Source organism: Cherax quadricarinatus, chromosome 37, assembly GCF_038502225.1.
Source record: "Cherax quadricarinatus isolate ZL_2023a chromosome 37, ASM3850222v1, whole genome shotgun sequence".
Classification (NCBI taxonomy): domain Eukaryota; kingdom Metazoa; phylum Arthropoda; class Malacostraca; order Decapoda; family Parastacidae; genus Cherax; species Cherax quadricarinatus.
This window is the reverse complement of record NC_091328.1, coordinates 18,621,833-18,645,075: the sequence shown is the minus strand read 5'-3', so window position 1 is coordinate 18,645,075 and position 23,243 is coordinate 18,621,833. Positions and strand designations below refer to the sequence as shown.

The window sequence follows — 23,243 nt, the reverse complement described above, 5'->3', positions numbered from 1 at the left end:
GTTATACTCACCCCAAGATCTTTTTCCTTGAGTGAGGTTTGTAGTCTCTGACCCCCTAGACTGTACTCCGTCTGCGGCCTTCTTTGCCCTTCCCCAATCTTCATGACTTTGCACTTGGTGGGATTGAACTCCAGGAGCCAATTGCTGGACCAGGTCTGCAGCCTGTCCAGATCCCTTTGTAGTTCTGCCTGGTCTTCGATCGAGTGTATTCTTCTCATCAACTTCACGTCATCTGCAAACAGGGACACCTCAGAGTCTATTCCTTCCGTCATGTCGTTCACAAATACCAGAAACAGCACTGGTCCTAGGACTGACCCCTGCGGGACCCCGCTGGTCACAGGTGCCCACTCTGACACCTCGCCACGTACCATGACTCGCTGCTGTCTTCCTGACAAGTATTCCCTGATCCATTGTAGTGCCTTCCCTGTTATCCCTGCTTGGTCCTCCAGTTTTTGCACCAATCTCTTGTGTGGAACTGTGTCAAACGCCTTCTTGCAGTCCAAGAAAATGCAATCCACCCACCCCTCTCTCTCTTGTCTTACTGCTGTCACCATGTCATAGAACTCCAGTAGGTTTGTGACACAGGATTTCCCGTCCCTGAAACCATGCTGGCTGCTGTTGATGAGATCATTCCTTTCTAGGTGTTCCACCACTCTTCTCCTGATAATCTTCTCCATGATTTTGCATACTATACATGTCAGTGACACTGGTCTGTAGTTTAATGCTTCATGTCTGTCTCCTTTTTTAAAGATTGGGACTACATTTGCTGTCTTCCATGCCTCAGGCAATCTCCCTGTTTCGATAGATGTATTGAATATTGTTGTTAGGGGTACACATAGTGCCTCTGCTCCCTCTCTCAATACCCATGGGGAGATGTTATCTGGCCCCATTGCCTTTGAGGTATCTAGCTCACTCAGAAGCCTCTTCACTTCTTCCTCGGTTGTGTGCACTGTGTCCAGCACTTGGTGGTGTGCCCCACCTCTCCGTCTTTCTGGAGTCCCTTCTGTCTCCTCTGTGAACACTTCTTTGAATCTCTTGTTGAGTTCTTCACATACTTCACGGTCATTTCCTGTTGTCTCTCCTCCTTCCTTCCTTAGCCTGATTACCTGGTCCTTGACTGTTGTTTTCCTCCTGATGTGGCTGTACAACAGTTTCGGGTCAGATTTGGCTTTCGCTGCTATGTCATTTTCATATTGTCTTTGGGCCTCCCTTCTTATCTGTGCATATTCGTTTCTGGCTCTACGACTGTTCTCCTTATTCTCCTGGGTCCTTTGCCTTCTATATTTCTTCCATTCCCTAGCACACTTGGTTTTTGCCTCCCTGCACCTTTGGGTAAACCATGGGCTCATCCTGGCTTTTTCATTACTCCTGTTACCCTTGGGTACAAACCTCTCCTCAGCCTCCTTGCATTTTGTTGCTACATATTCCATCATCTCATTAACTGGCTTCCCTGCCAGTTCTCTGTCCCACTGAACCCCGTTCAGGTAGTTCCTCATTCCTGTGTAGTCCCCTTTCTTGTAGTTTGGCTTCATTCGTCCTGGCCTTCCTGCTTCTCCCTCCACTTGTAGCTCTACTGTGTATTCGAAGCTTAAAACCACATGGTCACTGGCCCCAAGGGGTCTTTCATATGTGATGTCCTCGATATCTGCACTACTGAAGGTGAATACTAAGTCCAGCCTTGCTGGTTCATCCTCTCCTCTCTCTCTTGTAGTGTCCCTTACGTGTTGGTACATGAAGTTCTCCAGTACCACCTCCATCATCTTAGCCCTCCATGTATCTTGGCCCCCATGTGGGTCCAAGTTCTCCCAATCGATCTCCTTGTGGTTAAAGTCACCCATGATCAGGAGCTTTGCCCTGCATGCATGAGCTCTTCTGGCCACTCTAGCCAGTGTGTCAACCATCGCTCTATTGCTCTCGTCATACTCTTGCCTTGACCTCCTGCTGTTCTGTGGTGGGTTATACATCACTGCTATTACCACCTTGGGACCTCCAGAGTGAAGTGTTCCCACTATGTAATCACTTTCTTCTCCGCTATCTCCTCTCTCCAGCTCATCAAAATTCCAGCGATTTTTGATCAGCAACGCCACTCCTCCACCCCCCCTGTTCCCTCTGTCTTTCCTCAGGATTTGGTATCCCGTTGGAAAGATGGCATCTGTTATCATACCTGTAAGCTTGGTTTCTGTAAGAGCTATGATGTCCGGTGATGCTTCTTTGACTCTTTCGTGCCACTCCTCCCACTTATTTGTTATTCCATCAGCGTTTGTGTACCATACCTTCAGTTTCCTTTCCAACACTGTGGTTTGGGGGGCCTGTGGGTGTGTGTGTGTGTGTGTGTGTGTGTGTGTGTGTGTGTGTGTGTGTGTGTGTGTGTGTGTGTGTGTGTGTGTGTGTGTGTGTGTGTGTGTGTACACTCGCCTAGTTGTACTCGCCTAGTTGAAATTGAAGGGGTCGAGTCCAAGCTCCTGGCCCTGCCTCTTCACTGGTCGCTACTAGTGTGTATACGTATGTGTATGTATGCATATATGCATATCTTCTAGTCTTCGTATTCCGTCTCTGTAATGAACTAATTAAGCCAATGGTTGACGAAATGTCTTCAAATTAAGACACCCAGGTGTTGCACATGGGCAATTCTTCATCTTATCGGTATTGTATACCATTATTCTAATAATTCTTGTCTGGCCCAGCAACACCTGCAAATCTATTTGCTAAGGTCTGGCCCAACTCTTGGGCATAACCTACTTCCACTAATGGGTCCCGACCACCTGTGACGTGACCAACTGCTGTACTTCATCTCTGAGTCCATCGCCCTGCCAGTACACCGGATTTATCAACATTAATTTGATGAACACATTCTAGACCGAGGGACTGTCTACCTTATCATCTACTGCTTTCGCATAGTTCTGTATCGAACTCTTCAAGCCAATGGCTGGCGAAACGTCTTCAAATAAAAATACCGAGACCTACTGTACATGTGCCTAATTTCTCAGGCCGAAGGAAAGTGGGACATATATCACTCTTAATTCATCAAAAGTGGATACAAAAGCAGAGTGCTGCTACCTTGTACTATGATATCTACATAGTGGGAACAAAAGATAATTATTTCCCTGCTATATTCCATCACATAGAATAGTTGCCTTATACGAGGTAAACAATATCACTGAGCGGAGAGACTAACGTAGAGACAAGGGCATCGTCAAGCATCTCACTCCTGGTATAAGGGAGGGGGGGATGATGGCAGGGTAATGAGGGATTGCACCAGGGGCCCCACAACCCGTGTAGATGTCAAGCCACATTACCCTTGAAGGTCACCAGTGCCGTGAACACACGTCCTTAACCACCCCACGCTATCTTCTCCATTTACCAGATTTGTTTAAACAAGATTTAAGAATTTATCTCCTGTAACTAAAGAAACATTGAATGATCTACACAAATTAGAACTTTAGTAATAATAATGATCATATTGATAATAATAATAAAAGCAGCATTAATTGTTCCTATTTTATTACATGCTGTTTTACAATGAGGAAGTTCAGCTAGGCTGTTTATCTGGTGAAGTTAATACGGAAACTGAAAGTGAAGTCATGAATTTGCTTGCTGATGTTCCACTTGTTGAATAATGTTGCAAGTGCACTCTAGTTAACATACTTTCTATTACAACTGTAGTATGCGTTTGTTGCATAAATAGCCAACACAGTATGTTCGTCACTATCAGTAGATCGTGTACACTCACCAATTTGTGTTTGCAGGGGTTGAGACTTTCTGGCTCCTTCCTAGACGGGGTCATGAGCAACATCACAAATTTCTGGCTTTTTGGGCCTCGTGTCTACTCTTGAGGCTGTGTGTAGAGTTTGCCTCCACCACTGCCTCAGCCATGTCATATCACTTCTCGACCACCCTGAGACTAAAGAAGTACTTCCTTACATCCCTGTCTCATATTTATCAGCTTCCACCTGTGCCCACTTGACCCTGAGTTTTCTTAATTCAGTCTGTCTTTATCTATCCTATCACTATTCCTTAAGATTTTGTCTGTCGTATCCGTCTTCCCTTGTCATTCTCTCTGCCAAAGTCGTCAGGTTCAGTTCCTTCAACCTCTCAGTGTATCTTCTCTTTGGTACTAGCCTTGTTGCAAACTCTTGAACCTTTTCGAGCTTCTTTACTTGCTTGACCAGGTGTAGGCACCATACTGGGGGCTGCATACTCAATGACTGGCCTAACAACTGTTGTATATAAAATAATGAAGGACTCTTTGTTCAAGTTCCTTGACGCTGTTCTGGGGTTTGCTAATATTTGACATGCCGCTTCCTTTTATACGGTTTGTTATATATATTTCTCACTATGTCCTTTTCACTCCGACATTTGAATCATCTCTCCGCTCATGCTGCATTATGTCTGGTCTGCCTTCACCTAAAATTCGCATAACATTGCATTTGCCAAGATTGAACTCGAGAAACCACTTGTGTAACCACATCTGCAGTCTGCTGAGGTCTCCTTGTAGTTTATCATTGTCCTCTGTCCTCGCCACAAGTGGCGAAACGTTTCCTTCACAAAAGTGTTCGCCTGGCCAACACTAACAACGCTCTTTTCTGTCTTGTCACGGATCACAGTCATCCTATTAACTGGCCCAATGCTAAAACAATCTACCCATCCAGGCTTCACAGACAGTCTTGCTGAATCACTTTTACACATAACTTTCCTAACATGAATCTTAATTCCGGCTTTGGTTCTAAATACACTCTCAAATGCTCTAATCTTCTAAATACTCTTAACTTGACAGGACTTGAGTCTTATCTTCTCTTGACTTGTCTTCGGTATACATTATTTCCTTTGCCTTTCCTGTCTTCTGACTTTCTTCTTTTTTTTGGTTCATTTTCTTTCCTATCATGTGCAGTGGCCTACTGCAGCGCTTCTCTGCCCCCCTTGGGAACAGGTGTTAGTGTTGAAATACGTTATCTCCGCTGCCTCGAGATGTAATTTACTCTCATTTGTGCATGCCTTGTCCTACAGGGTTTTTATCCAGGTAAATTTTGTAGAATTTAATAATCATTTACCACCTTCATAGACTTATGGAGCATTTAAATTACTGAATTACCTCAAAGCCCCACTCGTTCCGTTTTTTATTAGAGCAGTTACCACCCTCACAGGCCTGTACAACATTTAAATTACTGAAAAACCTCAAAGTGCGAATATACTCTGGCCCAAAGAAGACACACTTGATAATACATACAGGGAAGTCACTTCAGAGCCTATTCCCAAATCTACACACTACCTAACTGAGAAATATATGAAAGGAAGGAGGAAAGTAAAACAGACCAGTGAAAATCAGGGGAGCCAATGGCACAATAATAAAACAGTAGCAACATCTGTGGTCCAAGAGTACAGGAATCAACTTGCTACCAGTAGATACCATAAAAACTGCCGGAACAATGGAACAACTCTTCAAGAGCAAACTGGACCACCACTTCCGGCAAGTACAAGATCAATCAGATGGTGTTGGCTATGTGGGTCAGTGAGCATGCTAACAACAGTTTGGTCGAACAGTAAAGGTAATAAACAGAAAAGTCTGGCCCCAGGCCGGGCTGCGAGAGACTAAACCAGTCACGGGTACAAGAGAAAGTAAAAACTGCGGAGAAAAAACTTAAGTATCACAAAGATTTCCACTTTTTCAGACCACTTTTGCTAATATTAATGGCTGCAGAGTTTGAGGCCTTGCAAGACTTAGAAATTTTCTTGGCGTTGATTTTGTTGCAAGAGGGGCGGGGTATAATTATGCTGATGAGACGTGATCATCCGACCATACTTCATGCCAAAGTATTCTCCGCTTTGTTATGAAATTAACAAAATTATCCACCCGCAAAATGAGCTCTATTTTGCTTTAATGATCGACATGAAAGAAAAGAGTAAAGGTGTCCCGAAATGAAGCAACAAGATAAATGGGCTTCCATCACGCAATGTGGTGGGCGTCAGTCATGAAATGGGAGAGGGTTAGCCGAGTTGTGGGTGTTGATGAAGGTGGATGCATGTCGCGGGTGTTAATGATGGGTGCATCAGGTAAGGGCCTCAGTGGGTGGGGTGGTGAATGGGGGGGAGGAGGACTAGGTTAGGTAGGTTGGTTAATGGGGGACATTAGTTTGGTAGGTTCGTATAAGGTGGGTGATGTCTGGTTTAGCTGACCGCAGGGAGCCCTTAAAACTATGTTAATTGATCTGAGTATTTATGTACTGTACCATACATAATATACATAGTGTGTGAGTGCGCGCACACGTGTAGCATAAACATTGTATGGTAGGTGATTAAGCTTATGTATACTGTACTTGTGTAACAGGACTTGGGGAAGCGTATTGTTAACACACCATCATAGGATACTATACACTCGTGTGGTTGGTTACTGGGTTGAGTTTAAAACCTATCAACCGCACGAGTCAGTTGGACTAAAAACTCAGTACATTTTTTGTAATAATGAAAACTTTAAAATAAAGAATAACACACGTACGTACGGTAAAATGGATGGTGAAATTGTTCACAAAATGAACGCTCTGGTCGTCCGTCAAAAAGAGACGTCAACTTTGAAAAAGTGAAGGGCTACTCAACGTTCGTCGTTGGAGTATCCAGGACACTGCAAGTGTTGTGCGAATTTCTTATGAGTCGAGTCTAAGCATTTTGACTGAAAATGTGAATACAAGTGGCTACAAAAATTGTGCCCAGCTTGCTGAATCATGACCAAAAACATGGGAGTCGTGTCCCACCCTCCCTACTACCCAGATCTAGCCCCTTGTGACTACTTTCTCTTCCCAAAAATAAAAATGGCACTCAACGAGCGGAGTTTTAACAATATGGAGGAGAATCAAGCAGAATCACAGGCTACGGTAGACACTGTTAGGAAAGAAGAGTTACAAAAGTGGCAGAGGTGCTGTAATCAGTGTAAAAGCCTACACATTTTTTTTTTCAGTAGTCCAAAAACTTTTCGATAGCACCTATAAACCAGCAAACGGTGTCGCCTACTTGCTGGTTTATAGCTTGTCACGGAAGCATACTTGCTGGTTTATAGCTTGTCACGGAAGCAGAGTTAATATAAATGAACAAATAAATGATCCATGATATTAACCTTGTGTACAACCAGGCTGTTTCAATATTTTTTTTTGTAGTGGGAGGATGTGGTTAGGAGTGTTAGTGTATTAAAGTGGGGGAAGGCCTCTAAGCAGCGTTAATGCTCCTTTGTATCTTATTGTATTTAGTAAAATGTAGAAAGTGATGCTGTATTAACGTAGCGAGTATATGCACGCGTGAATCCGTGCGGGGGATTGACGCTAAATTTACACACTGAAATCACTCCCGACGAAAGCAAGATATTTATCACACGATGTAAAATGCCCGCAATGAAAAGCAGAGATGCAATGAGTAAACTATGATTAAATTTAGCAAATGTAAAGGGCCAAAACTCTTCAACATCTTCCCCTTTGTGCATAATGGTTCATCTTGTAAATTGACCCTTAGCCTGTGAACTTGGTTCAAGACAACACCGAAGTGTATTGGGAACACAGTTTCGCTCTGTGTAGCTTTACTAAGTCACTTGTCTGTTTTTTATACTTGTAGGCAACATGCTGCTCTTCTAACTGACATATAAAACCAGCAAATACTGCTTGCGGTTAAATCATGTTCATTTAGTTACAAATAATTAGTGGGGGTCACAAGCAACAATATTACTAAAGGTATTAAGCTTAAAATGAAAAATTAAAAACCCGTCTTGAGTAATGACCCAAAATTGTGCTATTAAACTTCTGCATCTTTTAATACGTTACCGACGTTTACAATATAGTATGTTATGAATTTAATATGAAAATAAATACGAAATTATAACGGTTAAAAATACAATAAAATACAATAGGCCTCGAGTCCCGTGGCTCAGTTAGTAGCGTCCTCAGCTTGCCGAGGAACCAAGGTTCAATCTACAGAACTGCTGCTGAGCACGTTTCCCTGCACCTGCTGCCCCCGTTTACTTAGCCTTAAGTAGGTACCTGGGTGTTAGTAGACTGTGTGGTAGCATCCCGGGGGAGACTATTAAAGGCCCCAGTGAAAAATAAGATAGTCCTGGAGTAGTTTCCGGAGGTCACAGTCCCCGTGACCCGGTTCTACAGTGTTTGTTCTGGGTTACTGACATTTCGGGTTAATAACCCTAACTAAATCATCTAATATTTCTAGTTTTAAAGGTAAACTTAACCTGTTCGGTTTAAATCCTACCGATAACACGTTCATTGGCCAAGTCCGTAAAAAAAAAGGCAAGCGCCCCAAAAATATATATATACTTCAAAATATTTTTATGTACTGGTTGACATTCTTCATTCAAAATTTGCAATAATAAATTCGACAATAAATCGAGAAATTCACAATTTATCAAACACCATTGGTTGCTTTATAAAGAAGATAGCAAGGTTGACAAACACGAACTACCTTTACATTATTCAGAGTATAGTAACTAGTCCTAAGATGTAGGAAATACCGGCAACGTTCTGGACCAGACAACCGGAAATCTGGTACCATTACTGGTACTTCTGAAATAAAGACGTATGAAATATACAGCATATTTTATTTAGGTGTTCCATGCGTCTTTATTTCACAGTTTTACTGTCTTCAAGAGAACTTAAGTTCCTTAAGTCAGTTTCTGATTAGCCGGGCTGTTGGACTGCGGCTGACACTAACAGCCTGGTCGATCAAGCCAGCAACCAAGAGGCCTTCTCTGGAACCAGTCCACGGGGATGGTGACCCTCGAAATCGACTCCAGGTAGCACACATACCAGTCGTGCATCCTATTTCGTACATTTCTTATACGAAATAGTATAAGCAATATAACTGATGGACAAACTGTGGCTCTCGAGCCGCATGAAGCTCCTGAAGCTATTCTGTGCGGCTCCCAAGACAATATTGGGCTTCACTGCAATTTTCCTAAAATTTCATATTAATAATTTATTGTAGTATAGTATGCACCAATGTTGGTTATATGTATATATATATATGTATATATATATATGTATATATATATATATGTATATATATATATATGTATATATATATATGTATATATATATATATATGTATATATATATATATATATATATATATATATATATATATATATATATCTATATATATATATATATATATATATATATATATATATATATGGGTAATTCACATTATTGTTTGAAACATCCACGTGTATTGTGTGTCCAAACTGCTGTTTAAACTCGCTGATCATAATCAAAACATGTTTTAAACAAGCAGAGATGATGCAATCTCCAAGAAGATATAAACAAAGTTTTCCAATGGGCAACGGTAAACAATATGATGTTCAATGAGGACAAATTCCAACTACTCAGTTATGGAAAACTGGAGGAGATAATAACTAGAACAGTATACTACTGACTCCGGCCATACAATAGAGCGGAAAACTAGTTTAAGGGACCTGGGAGTAGTAATGTCTGAGGATCTCACTTTCAAGGATCACAACAGTGCCACGATCGCACGTGCAAAGAAAATGATAGGATGGATAATGAGAACTTTCAAAACGAGAGATGCCAAGCCCATGATGATCCTTTTCAAATCACTTGTTCTCTCTAGGCTGGAATACTGCTGTACATTAACATCTCCATTCAAAGCAGGTGAAATCGCAGATCTAGAGAGTGTACAGAGATCCTTTACTGCACGTATAAGTTCTGTCAAGCACCTTAACTACTGGGAACGCTTGGAAGCACTTGACTTGTACTCGTTGGAACACAGGAGGGAGAGATATATCATAATCTACACTTGGAAAATCTTGGAAGGAATGGTCCCAAATCTGCACACAGAAATCACTCCCTACGAAAGTAAAAGACTGGGCAGGCGATGCAAAATGCCCCCAATAAAAAGTAGGGGCGCCATTGGTACACTAAGGGAAAACACCATAAGTGTCCGGGGCCCAAAACTGTTTAACAGCCTCCCATCAAGCATTAGGGGAATTGCCAATAAACCCCTGGCTGCCTTCAAGAGAGAGCTGGACAGATACCTAAAGTCAGTGCCGGATCAGCCGGGCTGTGGCTCGTACGTTGGACTGCGTGCGGCCAGCAGTAACAGCCTAGTTGATCAGGCCCTGATCCATCGGGAGGCCTGGTCATGGACCGGGCCGCAGGGGCGTTGATCCCCGGAATAACCTCCAGGTATGCAGTACCCACAAGTTACGCGCGGCGGTACTGGAATGTAAATATTTAAGATTGATTTTAGTTAAAGTTATAAAACTTGTTTAAAATGACTGAGCAACAAAAGAGTATAAAACAGAAATACGAACAAGAAGTGTTTGACCAACACTGAGAGGACGAACCATACCACGGGTGGCGATTGAACTCATGGCGAGCGAGTCGTAAAACTCCTGACCAAGAATTCAATACCCACCCACGGTATGGTTTGTTTGCAATCGTGTCATTACGATTTCGCGAGTAATAGGAGGGCGATTTTGCTTTTACCGTTAAGGGTGAAAAGGCTCTGTGCCTTACGTCATACAACTATCAGCCACTTTAAAGCTAGTAATTTAAAGCGTCACCATAAAAAATGCATCTGGATTTCCTCCTGAATCAGAACTGCGAAGAAAATATAATTTTTTTAAAATCTAATTTAGTCACTCAAAATATCCTACTATATAGTTGTAAGTTTTTTATTTATAAATACAATTTTAAAATTTTTTTGTGGCTCTTAGACATTGAAAAATGTATGAAAAGTATTATACGAGGCTTTATCAAAAAACTCGCCCACCCCTGCAATATAATGAGCAATGAACAGCTGCAATATAATGAGCAATGAACAACTAAGTCAATCCACACCTAGTTTCAGTGATATACAGATCAGGCTAACTTCTCCCCAAGCTCTCCTTACAACAGTAGTGGTGGCGGCAGAAGGCTGAGGCTACCACAATGTTCATGAATGTAACATGCCACAAGAGATCCATTAACTACATGCGCCTCCACAGCGAAGTTAAAAATGAAGAAGCAGTTAAGTTGGCAACAAACTGACCAGACCAGGACACTCGCCCAGGGTGCATAATCATCACATTGATTTCCACTAGCTTTTTTATTATTACATCACAACAATTATCAAGTTGAGTATAACGAGTTAATATTCCTAAGACGAGTTTCTGGGTTACCGTATACATTTAAATACTCTATTTGCGTTTCCAAAAGCAAACTATGTAAGTAATCTAGTAGCTGATACTTTTACCTATGCCAGGTGCTTTCTCAGCAAGATTATATGGTATATTTTACTGTATTACGAACCTCCACATTTATACTTTGCGAATGTCACCGGCAAATTATAATGGCACATAACAGCACCAGCCAGTACTGCCGGCCCACAAATAATTGAGGAAGATGTGTTGTCAGAGAAGCAGGCTAGAAAGCCTACTTAAGCGAACTCTAAAGGGTAGATGTAACAGTGTGCCGCTTCAAAATACACTGGGGAACAGATCACTATATATAGGAAAGACTGATAGCGTAAGACCTTAGGGATCTATAAGCTAGAATCTGCATCGAGGATATTTACTAAAAACTGGTCTAGTTGTCTCTTGACTATTTCAATAGCTGAAAAAATATTACAGTAGAATACAGCAATGGGCTTTCTTGGTTATTCTTTGTACTTTGTGAACTGCGAATAAATATAAACTTGAATAAAAACAGGTCGACAAGCTAGTCAAACAAGATGTTCACAAAAACTAGAACTTACTTAAATCCTGAAACAATTCATGTTACTCTCACTTTCAAGTGGTGTGACGATATGTATTTACTTGTTTTCTTCGGCTCAGGTAATATCTATTATGACGACCTGGAGTAATTGGTCTTATGTAAGACTCCTCTTATACCGTTACTCATTATATACATACATATATAAGGCCAAGTGTCTATCGACAAGTACCTCAATATGTAACCCCACACACGAAGAAATGAGACACTGGTGCAACATTTGGGAATCTTTATTGTGGAAACGTTTCGCCAGTCAGTGGCTTCTTCAGTCTAATACAAAGATTAACAGTGGAAGATGAGCTTGGGGAAATTAGTCCCTCAGCCTAGAGTCAATGTGTTCAATCTATCAATCTTGAGAAAAGTACAGCACATGGGCGGAGAAGTGGCTTGTATACTGCAGTCTGGTGAGTTGAAGCAGCAGCAGGCGAAACGTTTCCATAATAAAGATTCCCAATGTTGAGCAAGTGTTTCAATTTTCAACTTATATACTGTATATATATATGCAAAACAACCACTCTGAAAGAATAGAGAAATTCCAAGCGCTTTCGTGACTACTCACATTATCAAGGAACCATACAGTTCCTTGATAATGTGAGTAGTCACGAAAGCGCTTGGAATTTCTCTATTCTTTCAGAGTGGTTGTTTTGCATATTTTAAAATCACCTGTTTACTGTGATCTTATTGCATATATATATATATATATATATATATATATATATATATATATATATATATATATATATATATATATATATATGCAATAAGATCACAGTAAACAGGTGATTTCAGAATATGCAAAACAACCACTCTGAAAGAATAGAGAAATTCCAAGCGCTTTCGTGACTACTCACATTATCAAGGAACTATTATCATTAAGCACTATCATAGTTCCTTGATAATGTGAGTAGTCACCAAAGTGCTTGGAATTTCTCTATTCTTTCAGAGTGGTTGTTTTGCATATATATATATATATATATATATATATATATATATATATATATATATATATATATATATATATATATATATATATATATATATATATATATATATATATATATATATATATATATATATATATATATATATAACACTAAAGTATACAAAAGTGCCTCATGATAAACTACAGAATCCTTACATTTCTAATGTTTTAATTTGCATTAATATGCGTCTACCTGAATATGCTATCAGGTTCACAATCTATTAATAATTTACTAAAAGAACATATATTGTGTAAATAACAAAAACATATCTTGAAAAAGAACGTATATTTTCAGAGTATATATAGGGTGTTTCAGAAAGATGGACCCAACCAGTATGGCCTCATTGAACGTCGCCTTAACACACGCCAGACAATAGAACGAGGGATCGTAAGTCCGCTCGTCGTGCCAACCGAGAACTTGCAATCCCTTATACGACTGTCTGGCGTGTGTTAAGGCGACGTTTTTCTGTCATAGTAGTTTAGCAGCTGTGACAAACTTGATCTTCCAGTTCTAAAACCGTTGGCTTGGGTTGTGCAGATTGTGTTGTTCCATAGTTTATAATTTGGCATACCATCACACTTTCGAGGACTTATGATGTGGGATATTACTGCTCCTCGTCTGTAATTTTTTGCTAGTGCTCTACTACCTCCCTTATAAACGAGGAATTCCGCGAATTTGGTCCAGTTGCTGAGTGAGCAGGAATATTTTCAATTTCTCGAATTCTTTGGAACCAGCGCTAATGTCATATTTGGTCTGTGTGGCCTTCAGATGTAACGAAAAGTTTCAGCACACTCCACCATGCTTTCATTTAATGGTCGACTCGTGTGGGTCTTTTGGAATTTCGCTCAATTCCTGTTCATCGTCAGTGTAAAAACCTCCTGTTATTAATGGTCCAATTCTACTGGTATTTTTTAGCTTTGATTTTGCATAAATATAAACATATTTGGAGTTTCATGCAATATCCTTTATGGCTTTATGTACCTTTGTGATTCTGTTTGGTACGACAAATTAAATTTCTGTTCCATCTCTGTGATCTCTCAGCTAAGATTGTTTTCTTCGTTGTGACATTCACGTTTTAACGGCTTAAACTGTCCAAGCAGATCTATGTTCACATGCGTAGTGCTCCAAAAGCAGATCTACGTTTTTTTTACATATTTTCAAATATAACAAAAAAAAAGTAGATCAAAGTTTTTTTACACGTTTTCAAATGTAAAAAAAGAAAAGATATACTTTTTTTACATACTTTCAAATGTTGAAAAAACGTAGATCTACGCTTGGACAGTTTAAGGGTTAAGCAATCTGGGAACTCATTTTCTTCTTTATATTCTTCTACGATCTCTCTCTATATATGATCTAGGTTTCCTCACCCAATTGGGTGAGGCATTCATAAATTACTGCGTGAAGACAAACGGCTATTTCAATTTTCCCAAGTTCAATAAAATTGGTAGTTTGGCTCTTACACAGCCCCAAATCCTTACAGTGGTCTGAAGCCGATCAGAATAGGCATTCTCCAGTTACTGTATGGATACCAATTTAAGTAAAATGGTCAAATTGAAATTTACGCAATGTAAGATCAATATGATGCTTCGTGTGAGAAGAGTACACCAGCAACTTGTTTGAAGCCAATCAAAAGATGAGTTCTCCAATTATCATAAGAATCCAACAATACAAAAATTTATTAACAATTAATAATCAGCCAGTAAAGATTGAAGCCATTCAGGAGAAAGACAGTTATTTCGGGGGGAAAATATAAGTAGAAAACTGGCACCTACACACTCCAATAACAGTCAAAATCTCTAAGCTTGACACACCCGTGTTAAAAGTTTTAAGCTCGTAAGAGGCTTTATCGGTATACACCAGCAAAACCAAATTCGGAAATGGTCTATATAAAATTTAGCTGAGGGCACGTGCACATGCTAACAGATGCATGAACCCTCACCTGGTTACAATACACCAGCTTTGTTAATGTGAAGTCTATCAGGTGTGGTATTATGGAGTTATAAATGAACACTTGAGAGAAAGGAAAAAAATATGGTAAAGGTAGTATGCCCGTTAGAGGTTACCTGATAACTGCAACAAAACCATGTGCAGTAAACCTTTGTTATGATGCAAGCATCTGGGCATTTTATTGGAAACTTTTCGGTCCTGGGACTTTGGCCATTCTTAATGTAGTTTAAAAGTCATCCCAGTAATCACACAAAAATCACTCCAAAACAAAATATATGGAGTGACCAAGGTCCCAGGAGCTAAACATTACCAATAAAATGACTTAAAAGTGGTTTTCCAACTACTTGTCGGCATCACAAACTATTTTTACTATGTGGATAAACAAATGCTGAAACTGCTATCAGCGTAAATTGAAGCGTACAAACATTCGGCGGCAGGAAACTAGAACACAGCTTGGTATTTATATATCTAGCGCAACAATGTTAGGAAGCTAGGTCTATGTCAGTGAAGGCTAACCTAGGATCTAGAACATGGCTTGGGTATATCTAGTGCAACAATGTTAGGAAGCTAGGTCTATGTCAGTGAAGGCTAACCTAGGATCTAGAACATGGCTTGGGTATATCTAGTGCAACAATGTTAGGAAGCTAGGTCTATGTCAGTGAAGGCTAACCTAGGATCTAGAACATGGCTTGGATATATCTAGTGCAACAATGTTAGAAAGCAAGGTCTATGTCCGTGAAAACTGACCCTGCACTTTGCGATCACCACAAAGATGGAAATTCCACTCAACCCTAATTGAAATACAATTAGATCTCTTATAAAGTGCCTCTATGTAGTACAATTTTTCTTAAGTGCCACTGAAAAAGAACATCTAAAACTGAATAGTATTTACTATAAGGAGTTTCCAAGCGATATTCAATGTTAAATGTACTTCTTTAGCCACATTAACGAAAAATTGAACTATAAGGGAGCTTTACAAGAGAAATGACTAGTTATCTTTGGTTAAAACTACATAATCTGCCGCTAATGAACAGCTATGACAACTAGGCGAGTTTCGGAAGCCCAGCCCACTTTACCTTAAATCACGCAAAAATGAAGCAGGCCGGCCATGAAATTCTTTAGTGGCAAAACATGAAAATAGGCATGTGTGCTACCAAGTATATACGTATTCGTGTAAGCATGCGCTTGTGTGGATGTGTACATGTTTATATGCATATGACTGTAGATATGTACATGTTTACATAAATATGATTATGTATGCATGTGCGTCTGTAACCATGTAGATGCTCATGTACGCGTGCGAATGTGCGTATGTGCGCGCGCATGTATGCATTCATTCACCGACTTCTTTGCGATTTCGCGAGTCAGTTCTTTGCGGGATGATGGGGGTCGAGTCTTATCTCCTGGTCACCTCTGTTAAACTACAATGGCTGGCATTACTGGTTCTCAATGTTGTGGGCCCTATCATACCTAGTCTTGAAACTGCAGAAAGTTTACCTTTATCAATTCCTCGTCTAGCTTACTTCAATTTACATCCCTGAAGATGAAAAAGCATTTCCTAACATACCTATGGCTCATCTGTGTCTAGCTTCCACACACGCCCTCTCGCATTTCAGTGTCTGCTATCTGCTCTTTCAAAGCCTCTCAATATCTTTAACATAGTCATTATGTCTCTTAATCCTTCTTATTAGGTCTAGTCCCTAGTCTCGCTTCATATCTCTCTTCCCTCAGCTCTGGGACTAAACTTATTGCAAAAATCTGAACTTTTTCTAGGTTGCGAATATGCTTTATCAGCTGGGAGCGCCAAGATGGCGCTGCATACTTCATGACAGGTATCCGAAAGCAGCTTTAAGATTAGTTGTTCTCACATATGCTGAAGACATGCGATGCATGTGCACCTCTGGCGATATGTTGGGTGTGATTTTCGCCCAAGATCGAATAAGCAACCAACGTCAGTACATCCCAAACGGTAACTCCTGCTTCATATTTGCAAATATTCAGGGTTTGAAATCAAATAAAAACGACAAAGTTAGTTATGTCAGTGGGCTCCTATCAGAAGCGAATGCCATGTTTGGAGCATTTACAGAAACACATACAAGGGATGTTTTGGACGGAGAGATAAAGATAGAAAACTAACATTTATAGATGTGATAGAATTAATAGGTCACAGGGAGGAGTAGGACTATGTAAAGGATACTTTCTGTTGCACAGAAGTGCTGAATTCTACGAATGATATATTAGAAATCCTAGGCATTAAAGGTGAAAATAGGAATTTGGTAATTATCCTAGTATACAAACCACCATCAGCAACTGCTGAGGAATTCACAGAACAGCTAAGGAAGATAGTTATGTGGATAGGCTAGAAAATCCCACGCCAAATATTTTACTCTTGGAGATTTTAATCTCCCTTATGTAAAATGGAAGATGGCGCAACACAACGTTATACCAGAAATATCTCTAGTAAGCACCCTGGCCCAACAAGCACATACCAGGAAACTAATGAGGCTTTGTGAAAGGTACTCACTAAACCAACAGATAACTGATCCCACTAGAAATGAAAATACCCTGGATTTGATATTCACAAACAACGAGCAACTAATCACAGTTACAAAGACAATATACTCTCAATACAAAATCATAGAAGCTCAAACGAGTATTAACTCAGAGTTAGGGAACTGCGTCACTACGTTGGAGAAAGGATGTTCAGTAAGTTTAATTTTAACATCCATAGAATTGACTGGAAAAAATAAACCAAGAGCTATCACACACATCCTGGGAAGTAGACATGAGCACCCTAAATCCCCACTAGTGCCTAGAGAAGCTGAATATAGAAGAAGCATACAAGGTATGTATGAAGCACGTACCATTGAGGAAACCCAGATGATCAGATATAGAGAGACGTATGAGATGGTACAGAAGAAGAAAACAAGTTACTCAATTACTTAAAAACACAAATATGCTTCAGCAGAGGAAAGACAGGCTTAGACAAGAGATCACTGAACCAGAGCAAAAACTAAGGATGTCATACTTAACAGAAGTACAAAGGGAACAAAGGGCCATACAGGATATTGCAAGAAACCCAAAATATTTCTATTCATATGCAATATCCAAGCTAAGACCTACCTGTAAAATTAGACCACTACTGAAAAGAGACTCGTATACTGAAGATGAACAGGAAATGAGTGAAACCCTAAAAGAACAGTACGAGTCGGTGTTCAGCAACCCACTAAATGACAGCAAGGTAGACATGCAGAAATATTTTTCATTCCAGTAGAAGGCCGCGCAGACCAACTAACTGACATTAGTATAAATCCCATAGATTTCGAGAAATGGACGACACGCCCACTCAGCACCTGGACCAGATTCCTGGAATGCTCTATTTATAAAGAAGTGTGAAGTACCATTAGCACGAGCACTCGGCATTCTTTGGAGAAATAGCTTAGATCTAGGTGAAATACCGGAGGACTTAAAGAGTGCAGACATAGCCCCTTTGCATAAGGGAGGCAGTAGAGCACTAGCTAAAAATTATAGACCAGTAGCCCTAACTTCTCACATCATAAAAATCTTCGAAGGAGTGATGAGACGGCAGATTATAAATTTCATGGACCAGCACAACCAGCATAAGCCGAACCAGCATGGTTTTAAAGCAGGACGATCGTGCCTCTCACAGCTGCTGAACAATTATGACATAATTACGGAGGCATTGGAAGATGACCAAAACGCAGATGTGATTTACACAGATTTTGTAAAGGCGTTTGAGAAATGCGATCATGGAGTGATAGCGCACAAAATGAGGTCCATGGGCATTACGGGGAAAGTAGGCAGATGGATTTTCGGGTTCCTAACGCACAGAATACAAATAGTAGTGAACAGGGCAAGATCCAGCATCAGCGAGGTCAAAAGTTCAATGCCCCAAGGCACTGTCCTGGCACCTCTGCTGTTTCTCATCCTCATAGCAGACATAGATAAAAACACCCGGCACACTTTTGTGTCATCATTTGCAGATGACACTAAAATAAGCATAAGTCACTACGGTAGAGGACACGGAAAAAGTACAGGAACAAATACAGAGATCGTTTACGGCTCGCATTGAGCCTGTAAAGCACCTAAACTACTGGGAACACCTTCAAGTCTTGAACACATATTGAAGCGGAGGAGAGATACATGATATATACATGGAAAGTACTCGAGGGCTTGATCCCGAATCTGCACACTGCCATAACATACTGGAGTGAGATATATGGGAGGAAGTGCAAAATAAACCCAGTGAGGAGCAGGGGTGCAGTGGGGACAATAAGGGAACACTGTATCAACATCCGGGGTCCCAGACTATTCAACATCTTACCAGAAGATATCAAAAACATGGCTGGAATAAGTGTAGAAGCCTTCAAGAGAAAACTGGACAAGTATCAACTGGTGCCAGATCAACCAGGCTGTGATGGATATGTGGGGCAGCGGGCCACCAGCAGCAACAGCCTGGTTGACCAGGCAAGCCCCGGCGAGCCTGGCCCATGGCAAGGCTCAGAGAGAAACTCTCAAAACTCTTCAAAGGTATATCAAAGGATCCTTCGCCCTGGGCCATATTTGCATTTCCTCGCCTATCAAGCAGTATGCATGTGAATACTAGTATGAATATAAGCATTTATGCATGTACATGTGAACATGTTCACATATGCATATAAGTACACTTAGCATATGCATTTGCATATATGTATGCATATGCACATGAATGCATATACATATGTACACCCCTGCACGTGTATGAATGCTTGTATGAATGCATACAGATGTGTGTGCATATGTATACATAGGTATAGCAATATGTGCTAAAGTGTATATGTGTATACGTATGTCTGTGTGTATGCCCACATGTAAGCATGTGTGTGCGAATATGCTCAAGTATATGCTCGAGTATATATAGTATTCTTTTGTACGTATAGTATGCTTCATACGCACAAACATACTACACGCCCACAAGCAATCATACACAAGCATACTGTATGTACAGTATGTGTATGCTTGTAAAAGTATGTGCACATATATTTGTGCACGTGCAGCATGCTTGTGTACATATATTTGTGTGTAATGCTTGGTACATACAGTACGAGTGTTCATACATATGCTTGCATACATACGTACGTACACTACACTTGTGTATTTACAGTATGCTTGCTTTTGTATAGAATATTTGTGTGGGTTTGTGTATGTATGTTTATATGCGTCCAGTATTCTGGTATGTATGTATACTTGTGTATGTACAGTATGCCTGTGTGTAGGCGTACGTTTATGCATGCCCATGGGTATATTTTTGTATGCCTGTACTGGTATGTTTATGTATGTCTGTATGCAGATGTAGCCTTGTGTGCATATGTTTGTGCACACGTCTATACATAAGTATGCGTGAGTAAAAAATGAAGGGCACAATACCATGACTGGAACAATACACAAATAAGCCGCACATACGACACAAACTTACGACGACTGAAACGTCGTTATACGACACAAACTTACGACGACTGAAACGTCGTTATAATTTTCAGTCTTCAATTTACGGGTTATCTGTGTATGCGTGAGTACGTGTGCATAAGTTTGCGCGAGTACGTATGCGTGAGTACGTGTGCGTAAGTTTGCGCGAGTACGTATGCGTGAGTACGTGTGCATAAGTTTGCGCGAGTACGCATGCGTGAGTACGTGTGCATAAGTTTGCGCGAGTACGCATGCGTGAGTACGTGTGCATAAGTTTGCGCGAGTACGCATGCGTGAGTACGTGTGCATAAGTTTGCGCGAGTACGTATGCGTGAGTACGGGTTTGTAGATACGTATGCTTGTAAATACGTTGGAGTACATGTGCTTGTGAGTGCGCGCGCTTATGCATATGGATGCTTGAATATGCACAAGTGTGTGTGCGTGAGCTTATGCATATACATACGTATATATCCGCACATGTATAAAGACAAATGACGGTGATACATGGAGAGTGATTCCCGTAAAGTTAACTTAAAAAAGGCAGGCGAGTCTTATTTTCAGGCTGTTTGTTCTCCTGTTTATTCATGGGAAACCCATTTATTCATGGGTAACTCTCCTGAGTTATTCTCCTATGAACAACTTGTTTTAAAGTAAATATTTAATATTTCTCATAAGATTCAGATAAAATTATTTCCTAAATGGCTAAAGGAAATTAATGACAAATTACATGTAGGTTTGAAATGTTTCGAGTCTTGAAATTCCAGCTTCATGGCACAATTTAATAGTTCAGAAAAGTGTGATACTTTAAAAAATATATTTATAGTTAGGAAATTGATGGCTACAATGTCCACTTAATTAATTTTCCTCTAAGTTTATTTAGGTACAGGTACGCATAAATACAGTCAGAATTATCATATATAGTAACGTGTGTAAATTACTTAGGTTAACCCAAAATACTAAGTGACTAACTTCCAAAGTTTGAAGTGGACTAAATGGCATTTTCCAGTTCACACGGAATCCAATGATCCCACTTTTAACCCATGCTAGTATAACGGCAAATTCGCATCTACCTGGAGGTTACCGAGTCCAAGATAAATGACCTACATTAGCGTTAAGGGTTTGAAGCCGACCTGAAAAAGAATGCTCCAGTTCGTGAACAGGAAAACAGTATCGCAGTTTGATGAAATATGAAAAATATGACTCAAGCAGTGCAATAATGTTAATCTTCCACTCGGCAAAATACGCATACACTCTTAAAATTTTGAAGTCGACTACTAAAGTCTCCAGTTATCGCACGGAATGTAATGGTAGTTTTTTTTTTTTAAAGTACAGTATGCACCTACACAACGAAAACTTAAGAGGTAATCATCCTTCTTTCTTCTAGGTAGTATACGCCGGTACTGAAAGCTTGAAACTGACCAGCAAAAGATTTTCTCAAATTAGTATAACTATTTAAGCACAAGTACACATAAGTACAATTATCATAAATAGTATAAATTACCTTGGATAACCTAAGAAACCTCTGCCAAAGTGGTTTATTTCCATTGGTGTCCTTGTTATCCCATATAAATCAAAACCGGAAACGATCTACCTGGAGTGTTCTGCTTGTGTGTAAATACTATAATTTTTTTTTTATAAAAATCTTGGGGCACATGTTATGGACCACAATAGAAATATGTAACTATCTGACTTTTTGGGGTTAACCTAGGTAATCTACACATATTCTGCTATGCATGATCATTTATTTAACTATGTGTACCTATACCTGAATAAACTTACAAACAGCACAACATAGATTTAATCTAGGATAAACCAATAGGATTAATATGACGTATTTCTATTGGTCTATATAAAACCATAGGTCACTTGCACACGCCAATAGTTGCATGAACCTTTTTCTAGTTACAGTACACAAGCGTTGAAAATTTTAATCTGATCGGATGAAGCGTTCCCCAATTATAAACTAAGCAACCACCATAAGTTACTCCCACTTGGACGATACCTAACTATGCTACTATTGCAACCACTGTTAACTACAGGTTTGATCATATGTAGTGAACCTGAACACAGCTCAAGTGAAACCTCACACTAATATCTACAGCACTTTAATACATAAATAGGAAGAAATAGTACAACGAATCCTGGGTGTGAGTGCTCTGTATTAAAAAAGAAATCTGTATACTCACTTAAATCCACGAATTGAAACTATCTCAAATACGGATTAAAATAGCGTGTATGCGTGTACAAATACACCTCTGTGAAAGTGCCCTGTTAAAAAGAGATCATTCGTGGTCTGTAGTCTCACTACACGTGTATTGCTAGGTGTATCACACTGAGTTTACTCTATTTATACTTAAAGGTTAGAAAGAAGCTAGATTGTGGCTTTAAATAGTACAGTGTATAGGCTTTAATGCGGTGCCGCGGCGGCTGTGGCCTCCAGATGTCACCACAACCTTCACACGTCTGGGAAACCACAGCTGCTGCATAGAACACACCTGTAACAACTCACACTTGTTATATCTTACTCACCAGAGAGAGCGAGGAGAGAGCCATGCAGACCACGAAGAACATCACTGACTTCCCCCATCTTTGTCCAAGATACCGGGATAATGGGGGGTCCGTGTCCATGTTGAAACAAAAGTATTTTAAGTCCGCTAAGATGGTCTACGTCCACGGAATAACGTCTGCTAACGATGCACTACAACGCCCAAGTCAATAACATCCGCTCGTGGGGAAAACAGCTACAAGTGTGTGTGAGTAAGCAGCAAAACACACAATGGTAGTGGCAGACACAGCAACAAACGTGCACTCGTCTAGGAGGTGCGAGCACTACTGAGTGCGCACGCGTCTTGACGTCAGATTTACGTCATTACTCACGCATGTTGCTGCCATCCTCAAACATCATCTTCATTTTCTCCCTTTAACCGTATATTGCAATATATCCACTTGACGTACAATTGTACGTCCCTGAAACATGACGTCACCACAGATTAAGTGTGTCTGACATATGCAATAAAGTGAAATAAAAGATAGATGAATTCTTCACCGTGAATCTAGAGAGTAATAATGTGAGAGAAGCGTACGATAACAC

At 40.2% G+C, this 23,243-nt stretch overlaps 1 protein-coding gene across 1 annotated transcript in view; it reads right to left on the bottom strand.

The window, feature by feature from the left end:
• Positions 1-22,968, bottom strand: part of LOC128701366 (NPC intracellular cholesterol transporter 1) — a 331,186-nt gene extending 308,218 nt beyond the window's left edge. The window contains exon 1 of the mRNA XM_053795073.2: positions 22,682-22,968. Within this exon, the coding sequence (XP_053651048.2) occupies positions 22,682-22,780 (99 nt within the window). The 5' untranslated portion in view covers positions 22,781-22,968. The remainder of the gene's footprint in view (positions 1-22,681) is intronic.
• Between the last annotated feature and the right edge of the window lie 275 nt (positions 22,969-23,243).